A 17,982-nucleotide genomic window follows, 5' to 3' on the forward strand; every position below is an offset into this window, starting at 1 on the left:
AGTTACTGCATTTATGTAATAATAAACAGATGAGGTATGCAATAGTAATAACTATAAGTATATCTTTTTTTTTATATTATTTATTAATAAATTAAATGTAGGATATATACATATGTTGGGTATAATAGAAAAACCTTGAGGCACTTTACATTTATTTCTTTATTTATTATTATATCAGTGTTTATTATCAATGTTTATTATATTGAGTATTAGTTTAGCAACATTTTAAAACTAATCTCATTTATATCTGTTACAAAAATATATTTCTTGAATTATTAAAGTAATGTGCAATAACTTAGAGATCTCAAATGATATTACAAAGCAGTATTTCATAGATCAATAAATTAATAATCATACAACAATTAATACAGCAAAATAGTAACAAAGAAAGAGGGCAAATCAAAAAAAATATTTCAAACATAAATTTAAATACTACAAAAAAGATACTTTTTTTCATATATACATATATAACTAAGGTATATTTATTATTAAAGGTAGGTAAAACATTATTTTGCTTTTTCAGCATTTTCAGCTGCTTCTCTTCTACCTTTTTCTTTTACTTCCGTATACCATTTCATTCTTTCTGTTGCTATGTTTTTTCCAGCTGCAACATCTCTTTTTCCAATCATTACAGCTGAGAGACAGATAACTATTGCAAGAAACATCATAACAAAGCATATACGAATTCTTGCCTTAGTATGTGCATGCTGGATACATTGATAACTAGTAAAGTAATCAAAACACAAAATATTTAATATATATAGTATTTAAGTAAGTGAAATTATTTCTTATATTGCATCAAGAAATGGAATTTATTTTTATCCTCTGGTACTTGTAATTCTTATTTTAATAGAAGTTTGTGTTTTCAACTAACTTACGAGACATAATCTGGAACTTGATCCAGACTAGGATACCGTTTGACCCAAACTAATATTCTTTTATCAAGATTAGATAGAGCAACCATAGGTGGTCCTAAAGTGCCACAATTTTTCATATATTTTGGACATATATTTTGGATAAAATTAAGAATATTAAAGTTAAAAATATGTATGATATACCTGTTACAAAATCAACTTGTTCCTTCTGACCCGTAGATTGCAACGTTTCAGTAGTTTTAGATTTCTCACTAACAGATTTATTTTCATTTCTTACAAAAGTCGAATGTAATTGCCTTATTCTTAATAATTTAAATTGCCTGATCAATCTTGTACAGAACATTCTACAACAATAAATACTATTTATAGTTTATTTATATTAAATATTACATCTTTAATTCATGAAATGATAACATATATTAATAAATATAATTAATTAAATATAAATATAATAAAGTATAAACATTACAATGTGTAAATGCTAAAAGATACTATTCAAGTACTAATATAACATAATTATGTTTTCCCACATTCTGTTAATTTAATTTAAAAAAAAATTGTTTACTGTATATTACGAAATTTATTAGGGATCCAGAAAATCAAGAATACTTCAAAATATGTTTTATAAATGTATTAAATACTTGTGCATCTTCTTTCACGTAATTTTTATAGGTTACATATCTATAAATAAATCGTATTTTAAAACAGACTAACTATATTTCAAAAATAACATATTGACCTTGCTTAATTATATTACAGAATTAATTAATTGAATATTTGTATTTTGTTATCTTATGTCATTCTACGTAGCAATTAACTCAATTTATTCGTTTATGTAATATTTTAATTTACTGACTATCACAGTCCAGAAAAATTAATCACTTAACTTACTTTTAACGATTTATGTTCATGAGCTGACCAATCCTTTCTGTTAATCGCCTAGGTACTACTAACTTAAAGCACAGTAGGAATATCATGGATATAGGAACACACACACATATATACGAACTGTTAAGATATGTATACATGCCGTATATGCATGTATTTTATACAAATAATTTTTATGTTTAAACTTTTAATCAGAATTAACAAAAACATATTCGAAACGTTTATTATATATTATTTATGGAAAGGTGTAATGATTTGGTAAATAAAGGAAAATAGAAAATAGTTGTTCCCCATACCAAGATAAGTACACTTATAAATAATTTAATTCCTTTTTTAGTTAAATAGTTCGGAAAAAATAGGCTGTCCTTTACTTCAAGGGACCGGAAATTATTGATTATTTTATTTGCAATTTTGTAGTTTCCGATTCGTAGAATTCGGAAATGTAAGTTTTAAGTTGCGAAACTCAGTGGCTCAAAAGTTATGACTATGTAAAACAGGGCATTTTTAGGGTATTTTACAAGTTATTTTGATGCTACATTACCTCCATTCAATGAATGGAGTCCATGAAGTCACTGATTGCACGTAAGTGGCTGTCACTTTGGCGGGTTAAGTCAAATGCATTTTTATATGTTATATATATATATATTTTGCATATTTGGTCTTTCACCCTGACTCAATGCCTCAAGGCCTGCAAATATTAGTTTTTCTAATGCGTTCGGAGTATTCATTTGTGCTTTTTTTTTATCGCTACGTTTCTTTTCGTTTTATATTCTTCTTTATTGCTTTTTTGTGGCCTTTTCCATTTCATTTTTTATTTCTTTTCATTCCGTGAAGGTACATAAAACAATCAATCACAGTGTGGGATTTGTAAGTAAACCCGAGATTGGTTTTGGTTTAAGTCAACATTTATTTTTCATTAACAAACGTTAGTACAAACTAATTTTGCACGAATTTAACTACAGCTCCTGATAGTATGTATTTAAAGAACAGAAACCAATTGACAGTCAGTTATGAACTGAATGAGGGAAGAGGTCGCTTCCATGACAATGAAGTTGCCGATCGTGTGAATTTTTGTGGCGACATTTTTGCTGTTATAAGAATATTGATTTGATAGTATCGTTGATACAAACGATGCGAAGACATTACGTTTTTAAATAAGGTAAACGAAAGTTGAGAGTATGAGAATGAACATGAGAGCTCACCTGTGCGGACCAATCAGATGTCGTTTGTGCAATCTATTCATTGGACGAAGTATGGATACAAGGCAAACTGCCAAAGTAAAGTGTAAAAAACCCTAAAAATTCTTCGTTTTATATAGTCATAATTTTTTGATCCACTAGATTCCACACTTATAACTTGCATTTTTGAATCCTACAAATTAAAACCTATATATAAAAATTAAAAATCACAGAAAAACAATCATGAATACAGATTTTTATTATTTTAGACATAGCAGATATTTGATTGAATATTTTATTGAATAATTATTGAATATTTCTAAAACTTCTAGGAATTTAATTTTTATTCTATGTATCCATAGTTTAAAACTTATAACTGCCTGATTACAATTTACAAGAGTACAAGTGCTAAACGTTTATCGCACATGTTTAATGTATATGTAACGTATTCTACTAAAAGAATATACGTTGATAGAAATTTTACTGAATTAAAATACTTGCAAAATGAAAGTGAAAATTCTGACAAGAAATCCAGATGACTATTTAAGAGAAACGAAACGTGATATTTATAAAGGTTAGTTTTATTTTAAGATACATATTGTTTAAAATAACAAATAATGGTAAAGTAAACTTTCATTATAAATATTTCTACATTTCTTATCGTATAATGCAACATTTATAATATTTTGTTCAAATGGATTATTAACTAATTTTGTACATTTCTTGTTTGTAGTACCTAGGAATTATGATCCAGCATTACATCCTTTTGAAGCAGCAAGAGAGTATACCAGAGCTCTAAATGCAATAAAGTTAGAAAGAGTATTTGCAAAACCTTTTGTAGGATGCTTAGAAGGACATAAAGATGGTGTGTCTTGCTTATGTAAACATCCTTCTCAGTTGTCTATTCTACTTAGTGGGTCTTTTGATGGAGAAATAAGAGTATGGAATCTTATACATAAAATATGTACACGCAACATTTTGGCACATGATGGCATAATACGGGGAATTGTATTTAGCCTAAGTGGTGAAAACTTTATCTCTGTTGGTGATGATAAGACTATTAAAACATGGAAATCAGAAAAATCATCATTCAATCATCAGGAAGAACCAATAAATACAGTTATTAGTAAAGTAGGATAGTAAATATTAAAGAACGAAAATATAAATATTATTTTACTATATTTATTCAAAATATATGAATATTTTATAGACTATAATAAGTGGAATCTCTCATCACCGAACTCAGCCAATATTTGCAACATGTGGCGAAGTATGTCATTTATGGGAAGAAACAAGGAATGAACCAATTCGTACATTTAAATGGGGTGTTGACAGTTTGCACGATATTAAATATAATCCTGTGCAGTCCAATTTATTAGGTATAAAATTATCTATTATTGTACCTAATGAGGATCATATTTCAACATTATAAATACATATGAATTTTGCAGCTGCTTGTGCAAGTGACCGTAGTATAATTCTGTACGATGCCAGAGAAACAGGACCATTGCGAAAAGTGTTTATGAGGTTTAGAACTAATAAATTGTCTTGGAACCCTATGGAGGCTGTTACTTTTACATGTGCTAATGAAGATTATAAGTAAGTTTGAGAAAGATGATATATCGTGTTATTTGATATCAAAGATTATATAGAGAAATTGAGTATAACATGTTTTTTTATTTAGCTTATATACTTATGACATTCGTAAGTTGAAAACACCAGTAAATGTGCATATGGACCATGTACAGGCTGTAATTGATGTAGATTACTCGCCGACTGGTAAAGAATTTGTGTCTGGTAGTTATGATAAATCTATTCGCATTTTTGAAATATCCAAAGGTCGTTCTCGAGAAGTTTACCATACAAAACGCATGCAAAGATTAACATGCATGGCCTGGTCTCTTGATAATAAATATGTTGTTAGTGGTAGTGACGAAATGAATATTCGTGTATGGAAAGCAAAGGCATCGGAAAAATTGGGTGTGGTATGTAATTATTCCAATTATATTTTGTATTTCTTCCTTTTACTATTTTACGCATTAAAGATAATAAAATGTATAATTGCAGTTGAGACCTAGAGAAAAAGCAGCATTAAATTACAGTGAAGCTTTGAAAGAGAAGTTTTCTGCACATCCCCAAGTTAAGCGAATTTCTCGACATAGACAGGTTCCACAACATGTTTACAATGCAAAGGCTGAATTACGTATAATTCGCGAGAAAAGTAAACGAAAGTATGTACTATTACTTCAAAAGAGATCTGAAATATGTAAAGTATAAAATATTTTTGCTATAATTTATTTACTTTATTTCAGGGAGGCTAATAGACGAGCTCATTCTAGAAGAGGTGCGGTACCTTTTGTTTCGGAAAGAAGCAAGAATGTTGTTCATCAAGAAGTATAATACACAATTATGTATTGTAGTATTATACATTTTTATGCTGATGCCCTTTGCGGACTACCGCCGCATATATGCGTTCTGCGTAAGCCATCAATTTGGTCGAGGAACTCATATATGCGTTTGACGAAAACAATTGATAGAACCGAAAGACTCATATGTGTGTCATTTTATTTATCCTGTGGGGAATCTGTGCATGTACATATGTCTAGAATTTAACATCCATGAACGAAAAGCACGCCTAAGCAGAAATATGCGTGGCAATTTTAAATGTTTATCGCGACAGCAACTCGGCCCTACGGTACGGTTGACTTTGAACCGTCCCGTCCGCAAAGGGTTAAAAATAAAGACAAAATGGAGTTTACCACATTGTATTATAATTTGTATAATTTTACAAAATTCAATATAAACGGTAATTTACGTAATGTTATAAACAAGGTATGTCAGCATTTCATCTAAATGTATAAATTTATTTATTTTTTGGATATACCGATCATAGTAAATTATAACATTTGATGAACATGAAATATCTGTTCAAGATTAATTTTATACTGCTTATGCATATTTGTTTATCAAAACAAAACTTATTTTTTATTTTAAAGCGAATGTTAAAATTTATGAATTTCTTGTTATACGGGGTAATTCTCTAGTTGATTCAAAGGCGATGCCACTAATAATACACACATAGTTGTTTTTGCCCTAACACAGGACTGATATCAGATTCTGATGACACATTATTACTTGATATATATTATATATATATAAACAGAGAGTTATTACATTTCCTTTGAGTTAACTAATAAGAAAATCATCCTGTATATGTTACATTCGTTTAATACTAATTTCCTAAATTTCAAAATAAATTCAAAATGATTCAATTTTCTGTTATTCTCATAAGAAATATTAACTTGTGATGCTAAATCATATTCGATATCAAATTTGATGTAATTACTTCACTTAAAGAAACAGGTATTTCATATACCACGTAATGTTTTCGACAATGGATAATATTTTTATGGATACACATTATGGACTAAAATATTGACTATAATGTCTAATATTTATTGTAATAAATAATTTTATTGAAATTATACAACGCATTGCTATAATAATTCGTAAAACGTTACAAACTTCAAGCAGTGATTAATGTCTTGCTTAGCGTAGCTTACAACGATTTATTAATTTCCTTCTATTTTCTTTGCGCATTTATCTTAATAAATGTTTATCAATTTGGCAATACGCAGATCATTCTATATCCTCTTTTCAATGTCGAAGTACGGTGAACGTTCACAAACTAGCTAAAAATCATGCTGAAGTCTTATTTCATGTTTTTGTCAAAGATGGCTAAGTAAGTGATTTTAGTCTTCGTATTTTTGCTTATCTTATATTTTCAAGTCCGCATTGTAGATGTTACATTTTCGGTTGATACGGTTTAAATAAATGAATACAAGACACATTTATCGATTTTACACGTAAATGCTCTAGCATTGTAGGGATGGGGTATTGTATTTAATTTAATACCAGATATTTGAACGTGGGTAAACTCCTTATTAAAATACTATTTTATTATTTGTCAGTTATCATGTGTCTCATTCGCGTTACCTTGTAGGATAAATCAACGACATTCTGCCGTTTGTACAATCTGATCTAACGCGTTCATATTATTCGATGAATTCGATGATAGTTATGTAAATTTTAATTTATCATTCCTTGTCATTTCGTATATCGAAAAAATGATGAAGCAAGAGTTCTATCGAATTGTATTCTTAAAATTTCATGTCCTTGGGCGTATAAAAAGCGGCACATAGTCTCCGATTTTTCTCGTTTATCGATTGTATGTTAATTAATACGCACATATGATTATACAGTTGCTTATTCTTTTCTTCTTCTCTTTTTTTAATATCAACTATGCGCGCATAAATTCTGTACAAGACTAGGTTAGTCGAGCAATTAAATTATCAGTGTAAAATTATTTCTTTCGTCGGCTTCAAAATTCCATGGTATTCTACGCTTCCTGTTGTCACTGTCTCAAGGGTGTAGTTCCTCCTAACGATGCCGTCAATGTCATTTAATTAAATATGAGTAGTATCGTATAACAATAATTATAATTTATATACATATAAACACATTTACATTAATTTTGTAAAACACTATTTAGCCGCGTGAAATTCTAATGGTAGTATCCTCGAAGGATTTTAAAAATCCTCCTTTCAATCGATCGAAAATTACGAAAAATCTCATTGCATTGTCGTCCTGTTCAAAGTCACATACATCGATCTGCTAAATATGTTGAACTCCTCTGATAATATTTTATTGGTAAATTTTATCATTTCTTTCTTTTTTTTTTTTTTTTGCTTCTGCTTTGACGATTGTTGTCGGGTAATGCAACGCTGTCAAATAACCTTCGATTTCTAAACTAAATTCAACAGCATAAGATTTCACACATTCGTCCGGAACGAGAAAACCATTCAAGAGACATTCGCAGTAACATTAAAAAATATACTTATCTCATTTTTTGTGATAACTTTTATTCCATCCAAATTCTACAATAAACTAGCTCATCGAAAATGCTGTAAACTAGTTGTCATTCGAAATTTTCTATCGCAGAGTCAGCGTCAAGGCGTATCGGCACGCGTCGAGCGATCCTCGTCAACTGTTAACGATTTAATTCAATGAAATAGATATCGATAGTTTCTCGTTGATTTAACGCGAACCCTGCGACTCGATCTATAAAATGAGGAATCAGTTTCCCTGCTATGCGTCCTCCGACTTTTGATTCGCTGTTATTTCCATGAATAGCGGCGGTCGTTAAATTACTTACGCTATGTTTCCTATCGTTATCGATGACTTATGAAATACATATCACCGCGGCAACGTACAGAATCATTCGAACGTGCGACGCATTTCATTCTCGAGTATGCGATGAATCGTTGCAACAAATTAGTTCGTTACGCGATCAAGAAATTTCTTTATTAATCGACGAACATGATCGACCGAGGACGATATGAAATTCAAGATAAAAACACGTTTCAATGATTTCACGAACTCTTCGTGCCTGTAGCCGCATTTACGTGATCTCGTACGAAATTGTATCGTGAAACGCGTCTCAATTTCTCGTAGTCTCTCTGAACGAATTCGCTTTAATCGTTCGGTTCGAAGAGCGTCGGCGAAAGCATCGATTTTACCAGATCGTCCTGATTGCCAGCTTTTTCTAGACGTTCAGGTCAGCCATCATTTTACGGAAATCGGCTAAGGTATTGTAATCGGGGTCTGAATCGATGTCCGCGAAGTCTTTGTTGGAATCGCTTTTCACAAAGCTAGGATTGTATCGACTTAATGACAACGGGCACGGCAGTAATTCTGGCATCACCGAGTGATGAGTAATTAGGGCGGTCAGAGTTGTGAATTCCTTTGTGAAGCCCTGCAACAAACAGAAGGATAATGCGTACAGTTATTATTCATTCTGAATATTAGATTATTCATATTTTCAATCTCTGTCGTTTTACGATCGGGAAAAGAGATTTTTCAAAAAAGGATGAAGATATCTTTTGATTAATGATAATTAAAAAAAAAAAAAAAGAAATAAATCGAAAGTGTAGAATACAGCTTTTGCATACGAGGAACGTTCGTTTCGAGAAACTCGATTTTAAAAATCGAAATTAAAAAAATGTATAGCAGAGGTATATAAGCTTTATAAATCTCGATTTGATGTGGATCTATTATTTTTGAATCTATTCACGCTTACGAACAATGTCATGATTTGTATCCTACCATTGATACTATTTTGTTTGCTATCGGCGTGATTAAAATGATTTTGTAAATGAAAATAGCATATTGTTTTGGCATATGGAAAATTAAAAACGGATATGACATCTGCAAAAGTGTGTACTAATTAGTTCAAATAAATATAATTTTACGATTGTTAATTCAAGCAGCATAACTCTACATGTGACGATATTTCGAACATGTTTTATATTAACAGAACGATTATAAAAAATTTTATGAAGTGCTTAATGAATGTATAAAATGCTCTGTAAATTATTGCATTTGACAATAATTCTCTGAATAAATTTCCCAAGAAAAGCAATTTGATCTGATATCACTGAATTTCTCTCGATGTCATTATACTTACTACATGCTATTTTAATAAGCGCCACAAGTGTTTCAATATCGCATTTTGTTAACCGTGTAATGATTTTAATTTTATATTCGTATCATTCTTCCTGTTAAGCTATCGGAAGTGTCTACAAAATTACGATCGTTACGATAATTTGATATTATGTGATATGAACAACAGCATGATTTAATATCGTATACATAGGTGCAGATAATTACTGAAAATATATCTATGGTGTAGGTATAATTCAATTGCATAAATCGACTGTGTTTAATATATTATATTATTCGTCTACGAAGCAAATCAATGAGAAACATTGTACGTCAAAATTATCATCTGCCGTACATATTCGAATCTCATCGCGTGTTGCTACGGCAATGCAATTCCAGATGAAAGAGTGGGGATGAGTTTTGATTTCCCTACGGTACATCCAACAAAACTCATTTATACTCGTTTCGGAGATTATCAAAGTCCACGGACCCATTTAATTTATCCTACAAGGGAAGTCCGTACATTTAAATACGCGTAGCCAAATGGCAAAATACGCAACCAGAGTCGCTTTGTACTTGCACAATGTCTCCATTATAATATTTCAGAACTGAAAGCTTCGGTCCAAACGCGATATTACTCTGTGATGATTAATTTCTGCGTACAAAGCAGCACAGTTGCGAACTCTTCTTTAACGGTGTCCCTTCGTTTTATTCATTGTATATTCAAAAAAAAAAAAAAAAAAAAAACGCTTTATTTTCAAAGACTACGCGTGTAGGTTTGCAATGAATTCTATCATCTAGTAATAAGCGAAGTTAGGAAAGTAAATAATGCGTGAAAATTTCCCTTGAACATGATAAAGTTCATGTATGTACGTACACTATATGTACTAAAACCGAAGAATAGAAATAGCGTAAAAATCGTGCAAAACCTTCCTACGAGTTTCCTGTTATTAAACTAACGTAACTATTAATTCGATCACGATACGAATAATTTGCATGCTGGCAAAAATCCCTCTTCCCTTTTGTGGCAAACAAACAATTTCGTTTCTTATAGGAAGTTTTATTTGTTTCAATAGTTTCAAACAATTCTTGCATTCTCTTATGAACCGTATTCTCTCTAAAAGTATAAAACAAAGCTCAATGGTTGTAAAAGATCATATTTTGTATCTCTATAATAAATACATGTAACAAGGTCGATTAAGTGAAGTTAAATTCAATAAAATTCTTCTTTGCATCGAATAGAGTGATGATATTATCTAGATGTACCTGTATTTTTTTTTTAAATATATATATCTGTTACAAGTAACCTTTCGTTTAATTTGCTCAAAAACTTAAAAGTTTGGGTAGGTCAGAGGTACTTATATTGTGTCGTATCATTCGCTTAACGAAGCTTACTGTACAAATTAAATTGCTAAACTTCGTTTCAGTTGTCTTTCTTTTATACGGCGTTTAATTGGCAGATCGTGCTTGCCTCGTGTGTGGCGAAATGAATTATAATTGTAGATAAAACGAATTTAAACTGTCACGGTGAAAGTGTTAATTACTGTATTTAAGCGCAGACGTTTCGTAGACGGCTAAAGACATTCACGAGAAAGACCGTCCCTCGTGATGACTCGAGGAGAGATTTACCTTGATTTTGTAGCCTTTGTTCGTGCGCATTATGAGATAATGGGCTATTCCGCTTGGTTGGAATTCGCGCGGCACTCGAAGCGAAAGGGCATAACATCCGGGTTTACTGGTGCTCTCTCTCACCATGAAGGCTCCTTCCGGCTCTTGGCTCAACACTTCCAGCGTTATTTCCCTGGAATCATAAATGACCACGACACCGTGAAAATGCAAATTTGTATAGATAAGTAGTAGAAATAACAATTACTACGAGACACCAACTACGACTTCGTATTATCCATGCTAGGCGTATCATACGAGAACACAAAACGATAGTAGATCCAATCGAGTTAAAAAAAAAATGCGTCTGGATGCTCGAATATCTACGTATCAAGTAACCAACATATAGATCGTATAATAATTAAGTATTAAAATTAATCGATATTGTTATCTTTTCATGCTTTCGTATAATGTTTCTAGTACATTGTATCAAAAATGTTTGCATAAGTGAGAAGAGGGAGATTTGACGTTGAAGCAGACGTCCTGTTTACTGTCGCATACGTACATCGATTATCTTAATAAAGCCATAATTCCCTGGAAAGATCTCGAGAATGATATTCCTACTATTGTCTAGCGTATGAATCAAGTACCTTGGTATTCCAGCCTGGAACCAGGGAGCTTTACGCAGTTCAGCTTCTTCGCTGCGATTATTGAGACTATCCGTTCTTTCAGGAAGAGGTGGTGGGGTCGGTGTGGAACCGTGTGTGCTTCCATCAGCGGGTACCGAACTGCTCGAAGTGCTGATCTGAGATCTTCTCTTCGATTTGAATTCTGTTTCTGTACCAGAGCTCGGAGAATTGTGTCCTATCCTGTGGATGTAGTAATTCGAACGTGCTTACTATTACGAATCGTTGAAAGCAAGAATAGACATAGAAAAAGATCCCTATCCTCCGATCAAACGCCAATAACGGTGAAACAATTGAAAACAAATCTGTGTACGATAAAATGCTTCTCCGTCTGACATTACTTGTTCTCGATTCTTTTTCGTATCTTTTCTTCGTTTACGATTTATAAGCGTTTGCATCGAACGACTGACTCCGATAAAAGGAGACGATTTCTCCCTTCAAACTAAAAACTGGCTACGAACAAATTGCCGTTAAATTCTTAGTCTAAGTCTGACGAACGTTTGTGCAAAGTTTCATCAAAATCGTAAGATCGATCGAATTGTTACTTAGAAATTAAGGGCTACAGATCTAACTATAAGATAGTTCCTCTTACGAGATTACCTGTTGTTCTCAATGTTGAAGTTTTTCGCGGTAATAGACGCGTTGATAGTATTATCCAGGCTTTCAGACGGGGGTATCTTGTTGTAGGTCGGCCTCGTACCCTCGGAGTCGATGATCGCCTCGTTTATATAACCCCCAGAATGCGGCCTGTTTGATGGGCTCGTCGGTGTGCTGCTACCACTGACGAGGGGGCAGCTGTCATCCTCACCGTTCAGTCCAAGAACGTCACGTCCACCTGTCAAACCCATCGCCAGCCGCTTTATCAGAGGTGGCTTGTCCGTTAGTCTCTTGTACGAGTTTAGTTCCGTCGGTGAGTTGCTCTCATCGCTGCTCGGTGTGCTCTGCTGAGAGATACTCTTTGGCTCATCCTCGTTCGTAATAGGGCCGAGAACGTTCGTAAAGTTGTGCGTCGGCCGTAGACCCGGGATCGAGTTCGGTGTCTGGTTTGGTGCGAAGAAAAAGTCGATTAATGTTCGCAGTACGATTTAACGACGTTGCTTATAGAGAACAAGAGAATCTCGATAGAAAACTGCTGCAAGTATAAGGATGTGTTCGATTTTCTGCAATCTCTTCGTTGTTAACTCTTTGATAGCGAGACAGGTTCGAATAAACCGTCGACTGTAGCGCAGATTTCGTATCTTACGTGTTACTGTGCATGTGCATAACGCGATGTTATCTGAGATTATTGTTCGCGAAAAGCTACAAGTACGTACGATACTTTTTGTATCTCGTGTGAAAAATACAAGATATATCGAGGACAAGAAACAACAACTTTCTAAATGGTTTGTTCTGAATTCTTCGTTTTATCGCGCTGTGAAAGGATCGAGAGTGATAACGATAACTTGCTGTTAAACGATTTTTGTTCACAGAGAGTGGAGACAGGATTATATTCCCTGTAAATAATCGTTTTTAACGTAAATAAAGTTACTTTACTTATGTTACAGGGTACAATTTTTCAAGCGAAGGTTTGCTTTCAGGAAAATCGATTTTGAAAATATATCCATCACGTACTTAACTTCCAAGCAATAATTTAATACACCACGATACAGGTAATTATCTACATGCCCCTTGGTTGAACCTTTTGTTTTATCCAATATTCAACTTACTTTACCGATAAGATAGTAGATTCTATAAAAAGAGACGCGTTCACTAAAACCTATCAAGTTGCAATGTAATTGAAAATTAAGCGTACGTATCGTTATACACATATTCGCTACGAGACAAAAATCGAGTCTCTCAAGAATTATACCTCATTTTATAAAATGTTGTTCCTCGTCTTCGATTTACTTTTTTTCGTGAAAGATCACTTCTTGTTAGACGATATAAAATTTTATTGTTATATAGCGAAAAACGTTCTATTTCCAGGAAATATGTCAGGTGTTGCCCTGTACATGCTTATGGGCGGCAGCGTGAGTCGGGCTCAAAATCCGTGGCGAATAGCGGCGTGAAATAACGTCGCGCGTTGAAAAACCCATTGAGCGAAAGTACTAGGGAAAGAGAATGAACGCGTGAGCTCACCTTCACGCTAGCGAGTCGCAGCGTGGGCGAGCCGGCGCTGCCGAGCTGTACGTTCATGTCCGCCGCAGACGAGCCGCTTCCAGTTCTGGACGTGGGCGACGTCCGACTTTTTAGCCACGAATTCGAAGACGAATTCCTGCAAACACCTCCCGCGCCGGCGATCGAGCTGTCGCCAGCCAGCGATTTGTTCTGCGACAAAAAGAAACTGATCGTTAAACTCCTAACGAACTTGCGATCGCTCGTATGCCTGGCATCTTTTTGCTGTGGCAGCACTTCGAGCCAGCGGCGTTAATGCTCGTCGAGAGACCGAACGTAGTATGCGATAAATATCCTTCACGCTGCTATTTTACACTTAGCGTGACTTAAACTCTGCAAACACATTTAAGGCGAGCGAGAAAGTTTCAGGTTTTAGAAATATCAATTTTATCGGTCAGTTCATCATCAATTTCTATCGATACGTTTATCTTCTGAAATGCTTTATTTTCTTCCTGAAAAATGCGAGTGCTGAAAATCGTTCTCGCCTCAAAGGACAAAGAACAGATTTATTTCGAATATATGAAAAAAAAATTTCGATATGTCGGTGGAAATGGTCACGCGATAAACGTTACATAATGCAAACGACAGTGATAACTTATAGTCACACACAATTTCTGAGTTTCTTGCTAGATCGACGTAGCTGAATATCGAATATCGAAGTGATAGAAATTTTGTCGCGCGAATATTCTGACCACTTAAACCGAAATATCGAACGAGCTACAAGTCACACGTTAAATATGCAAACCACTTAACATTTCGCATTTAACGTTTTCACCCGGCAAATCGTTACGCGAATATCGTGGAAATAGATGTCACTAGAAAACCAGTAACCAAGAAACTACAAGAAATAGAACGAAGTCAGTGGAATCGTATCGAATGTTTAACCTGTCAGACAGTAAACGTCAGATATATAGCGGGCAGCTATGAAGTTTTACTTGCGAATTTTGACACGGGAATCGTGCAGGGGTCTCGAATTCGCCGGGTAACGTAACTCGAAAACTAATAAATAGTTTATCGATAGAATCTTACGATTCCCAGGACGATTGCGTAGGGAGAACCAGCGGACATACCGCGACGGACTGACCGTTTACTTGGAAACACGATGGAGCCGAGAGACTTGGGTCGAATTTATAATTAACGTGGCCTGTAAATGGGACACCTCTACTGGAGACTGATGCTCCCGTGAGACTACGTCAGATATCATTCTTACTGACTTTTTCTTACATTCGAAAGTACACGAGACGAAAATTATCTTGTTCGTAAATTTGATTAGGAATTTTCTTAATTTTTCGTACAGGCTCTTTAGTATTTTTAGAAGGAGAGAGAGGTGGTTTAATGAAACTTTTAGGTAGCTTCCGCGGCGATAAACTTTACGCAGCAGGTTCCTTCCTGTTTACTCTTACAAATTTACTTTAATGTAAAAGCGGAGATTCGTAAATTGCCGAGCTACTTGCTTTTGGAAGTTATGTCGCATTATTTACACACGTTTTAAACGCATGTCGCTGGAAAGATGATCTTTTTCCTTTCCTTTTTCGTTATTTGCCGCGGTTGTTGATAAAATTCGATAGAAAGTTAGATAGCGTTAATCGAGTTTCTTCTCTGTAGAAATATTCGACAAGTAACATCTACCCACATCTCAACCAGTTTTTATACAAAATATGAAATATAAACTCTTATATTTTCAATGTTTCTTTTTTAATAACGATTTTAAAATTCATGCACCAACTAGTGAATTGAACATTTTAATTATACGCATTATACGTTTTAGATGATTCTGTATCTCGATATTCATTTTTCTGTTTGATGCTTTTAATCGTAAGAAAATATTATGTTTAAAATTCGAATTATGTTAATATCGTGATATTATATATAATATTATGAAAATTCGCACAACGATATGAAAATTTCAAATATCGAACAATACAATTTATATCCAAGTCACATAAAAAGACTTCAAATTTCAAAAATCAAGTAGCTGAAAACGCTCAATTATTTCCACTTTTATGTATAGTAGTGACTTGTAATGGAAAAAAAGGTTATTGCATTACATAAAAGTTTCATTAACCCTCCAAACTTAGTACCGTGTTCTCGCAACATTGTACTTTAACAGATTATCGAACTAAACGATAAATAGACATATTTGTTTACGGTATAACCGTGCCAAATTGTAATGTAATAAATTAAATTAAATGTATCGCGAAAAGCGTGTTCCTACTATTAAAGGTAATGGATAAAATAAAGTTCTTCTTCGAAACTTAAAGGTACGGGTGAAAATCATCAAAGTTGAGATCTTCTACTTGTCAGTTATTTTTAAGTAAATTCGATCCCTGATAAATTGCCCCGTTTTTTCATTATTCATTTTCATTGTTCATTTTCATTTTCATTCACAGGATATGCCGGCATCGCTCGATGAAAAAGATCTGGGACACGCTTAGCATTGTAAGAGAAACGATAACTTATTTGTTTCCTGTTGATAGTAATTTATCGCGTGTAGAAAATATTGTTTCATTATTATTATCATAGAGTTTTAAAAGCACTACAAATTTGCAAATTTATATGTACAAAAAAATTGATACCTATAGGCATTTATTGATAATGTTAACATTTTATATAAATATCGTATTCGTAATTTAAATTTAAGCCTCTTCCTTATTTTATTCCAAATTGACAATTTAATTCACTGATTTTTATTGAGATCAACAAAGTCTTGCTGTATCATAAAGAAAATATCAAGTACGCGTGTATATCGTCTGAGAATTTACAAGTCATACAATTTTCTTCGTTAACGCGTCGATAAAATAAAAATTAAGAGAAAGCGACGTCACTGACACGGATACGAGACAAAATATGTACGTACCCACGAAGATCGATTCTCTTGTTTGTCCTTTCGGTAAGGTGGTGATGATTGCGGTGAGATCACATCTTGAAGGATCGGTTGGCGCTGAAGCTGCGCCACGTATGCCATACGAAAAGCATTGCCGACGATGGTGTTTAACTCCTCCGCCTGGAAGAAAACGGAAGAAGAAGTTTTATTCGATTGCCACGCTTTGATAAAAGCGTAGTAATTGCTATTCATTTACGTTCAAACATTTTAAAACACGTTTAAGGCCAATTATATCGTGCTTGAACGTCAGATTGATTGACCTAAATTTAATCAACGAACTAATTTGTTATTGCATCAGAGAATTTCAATTAATTCGCTATTCACCTTTTTATCCTCTATGTTTCGGTTTACATCAAAGACGAACTTCGAATCATCGATGGTCAATTAAAAGTGGAAATGGTAACTTTGCGTTTATCAAAGCGATTTTTTCTTTTTCATTTAATTCGTTTGAAAATAGCGTCCTTATAATTTTACTTTGGCTTTAGTTGCGGGTCGATGGCATTTTTAATCGATCTTTTTTCTTTTCGTAATAATTCGCATCTTATTATTTTGTGATCCAGCAAACGAACGATCACGTTCCACTGATAATATTTAAACTGCTTAATTTTAATTACTATTTAATTAATAATTTAAACTGCTTTCGAAGAAAGACTTAATTTTTTTTTAAATTATTTGTCAGATTATTTTATCAGAGACTTTTTATTGCACATACTTTTGCGCATGCAGATTCTATTTTTTTACTATGTTTAATACGTTAGACAGTGCGCATATCGATCTTGAGCGATCTCGATCTCACGAAGGTCATGGCACAAGTGGTGAACCTTTTGACTCGTTGTCAATCTTCTTGCCTCACTGGGTGGCGTGACACCAGATTCTTTTAGACTCTAGACGCAACAACATCTGTGGCTCTTTACTCGCAATTAGAACCGCGCTAGTCCCTAAAGCCTCGTCTACACTAACAAAAATTATCTGCGTACATCGTGCGCAGACAGTCGCCAAAAAATGTACGTAGACTGTGTAAAATGCGATGTATAGCTCGGTCGACGAGTCGAGGATGTGTTGGAGATACAACATTGTTGAAACCATTTTGAGTACAAAAAGTATGTGCTTTAAATACTTTTTAAATCTTGATTTTTAAACAACCGATACATACGTCCACTTCTGGAGTCGGGCATGATATAAATACAAATAATTAATATTACAGCGATGAA

At 33.5% G+C, this 17,982-nt stretch overlaps 3 protein-coding genes across 11 annotated transcripts in view; 1 reads left to right on the forward strand and 2 right to left on the reverse strand.

The window, feature by feature from the left end:
- Positions 1-141: 141 nt before the first annotated feature.
- LOC117162786 (UPF0389 protein CG9231) lies at positions 142-1,922 on the reverse strand. 3 transcript variants are annotated; one of them, XM_033344752.2, is made up of 4 exons: positions 1,767-1,922; positions 1,059-1,219; positions 879-972; positions 142-723 (listed from the first exon to the last, which is right to left on the reverse strand). In XM_033344752.2, the coding sequence occupies exons 2-4, from the start codon at positions 1,216-1,218 to the stop codon at positions 507-509; spliced, it is 471 nt and encodes a 156-aa protein (XP_033200643.1). In that variant the 5' UTR covers position 1,219; positions 1,767-1,922; the 3' UTR covers positions 142-506. The 3 variants fall into 3 exon arrangements, with proteins under 3 accessions (XP_033200643.1, XP_033200644.1, XP_076477021.1); XM_033344753.2 differs by having other exon boundaries at positions 1,059-1,234; positions 1,767-1,877; XM_076620906.1 differs by lacking the exon at positions 1,767-1,922 and adding an exon at positions 1,615-1,732.
- A 1,384-nt stretch (positions 1,923-3,306) lies between these two features.
- LOC117162784 (DDB1- and CUL4-associated factor 13) lies at positions 3,307-6,572 on the forward strand. Its single transcript, XM_033344746.2, has 7 exons — positions 3,307-3,515; positions 3,675-4,072; positions 4,152-4,320; positions 4,393-4,540; positions 4,626-4,926; positions 5,009-5,172; positions 5,254-6,572. Exons 1-7 carry the CDS (start codon positions 3,446-3,448, stop codon positions 5,339-5,341), a joined length of 1,338 nt encoding a protein of 445 aa, XP_033200637.1. The 5' UTR covers positions 3,307-3,445; the 3' UTR covers positions 5,342-6,572.
- The window catches only part of LOC117162782 (EGFR adapter protein), a 276,395-nt gene continuing 264,808 nt past the window's right edge, over positions 6,396-17,982 (reverse strand). For all 7 annotated transcript variants that reach the window (XM_033344736.2, XM_033344737.2, XM_076620896.1 and 4 more), the window contains 6 exons: positions 16,745-16,891; positions 13,852-14,040; positions 12,334-12,773; positions 11,698-11,916; positions 11,072-11,243; positions 6,396-8,756 (listed from right to left, as the gene is read on the reverse strand). In XM_033344736.2, coding sequence (XP_033200627.1) covers positions 8,547-8,756; positions 11,072-11,243; positions 11,698-11,916; positions 12,334-12,773; positions 13,852-14,040; positions 16,745-16,891 — 1,377 coding nt within the window. In that variant the 3' untranslated portion in view covers positions 6,396-8,546. The remainder of the gene's footprint in view (positions 8,757-11,071; positions 11,244-11,697; positions 11,917-12,333; positions 12,774-13,851; positions 14,041-16,744; positions 16,892-17,982) is intronic.

Source organism: Bombus vancouverensis, chromosome 8 (assembly GCF_051014615.1).
Source record: "Bombus vancouverensis nearcticus chromosome 8, iyBomVanc1_principal, whole genome shotgun sequence".
NCBI classification, from domain to species: domain Eukaryota; kingdom Metazoa; phylum Arthropoda; class Insecta; order Hymenoptera; family Apidae; genus Bombus; species Bombus vancouverensis.

Coding starts and splice junctions, on each gene's coding strand:
- LOC117162786 (XM_033344752.2), bottom strand. CDS start 1,218: ATGTTCTGTACAAGATTGATCAGGCAATTTAAATTATTAAGAATAAGG. Junction 973..1,058: donor ACAAGTTGATTTTGTAACAG/GTATATCATACA, acceptor GTGGCACTTTAG/GACCACCTATGGTTGCTCTA. Junction 724..878: donor CAAGTTCCAGATTATGTCTC/GTAAGTTAGTTG, acceptor TTACTTTACTAG/TTATCAATGTATCCAGCATG.
- LOC117162784 (XM_033344746.2), top strand. CDS start 3,446: ATGAAAGTGAAAATTCTGACAAGAAATCCAGATGACTATTTAAGAGAA. Junction 3,516..3,674: donor GAAACGTGATATTTATAAAG/GTTAGTTTTATT, acceptor TCTTGTTTGTAG/TACCTAGGAATTATGATCCA. Junction 5,173..5,253: donor CGCGAGAAAAGTAAACGAAA/GTATGTACTATT, acceptor ACTTTATTTCAG/GGAGGCTAATAGACGAGCTC.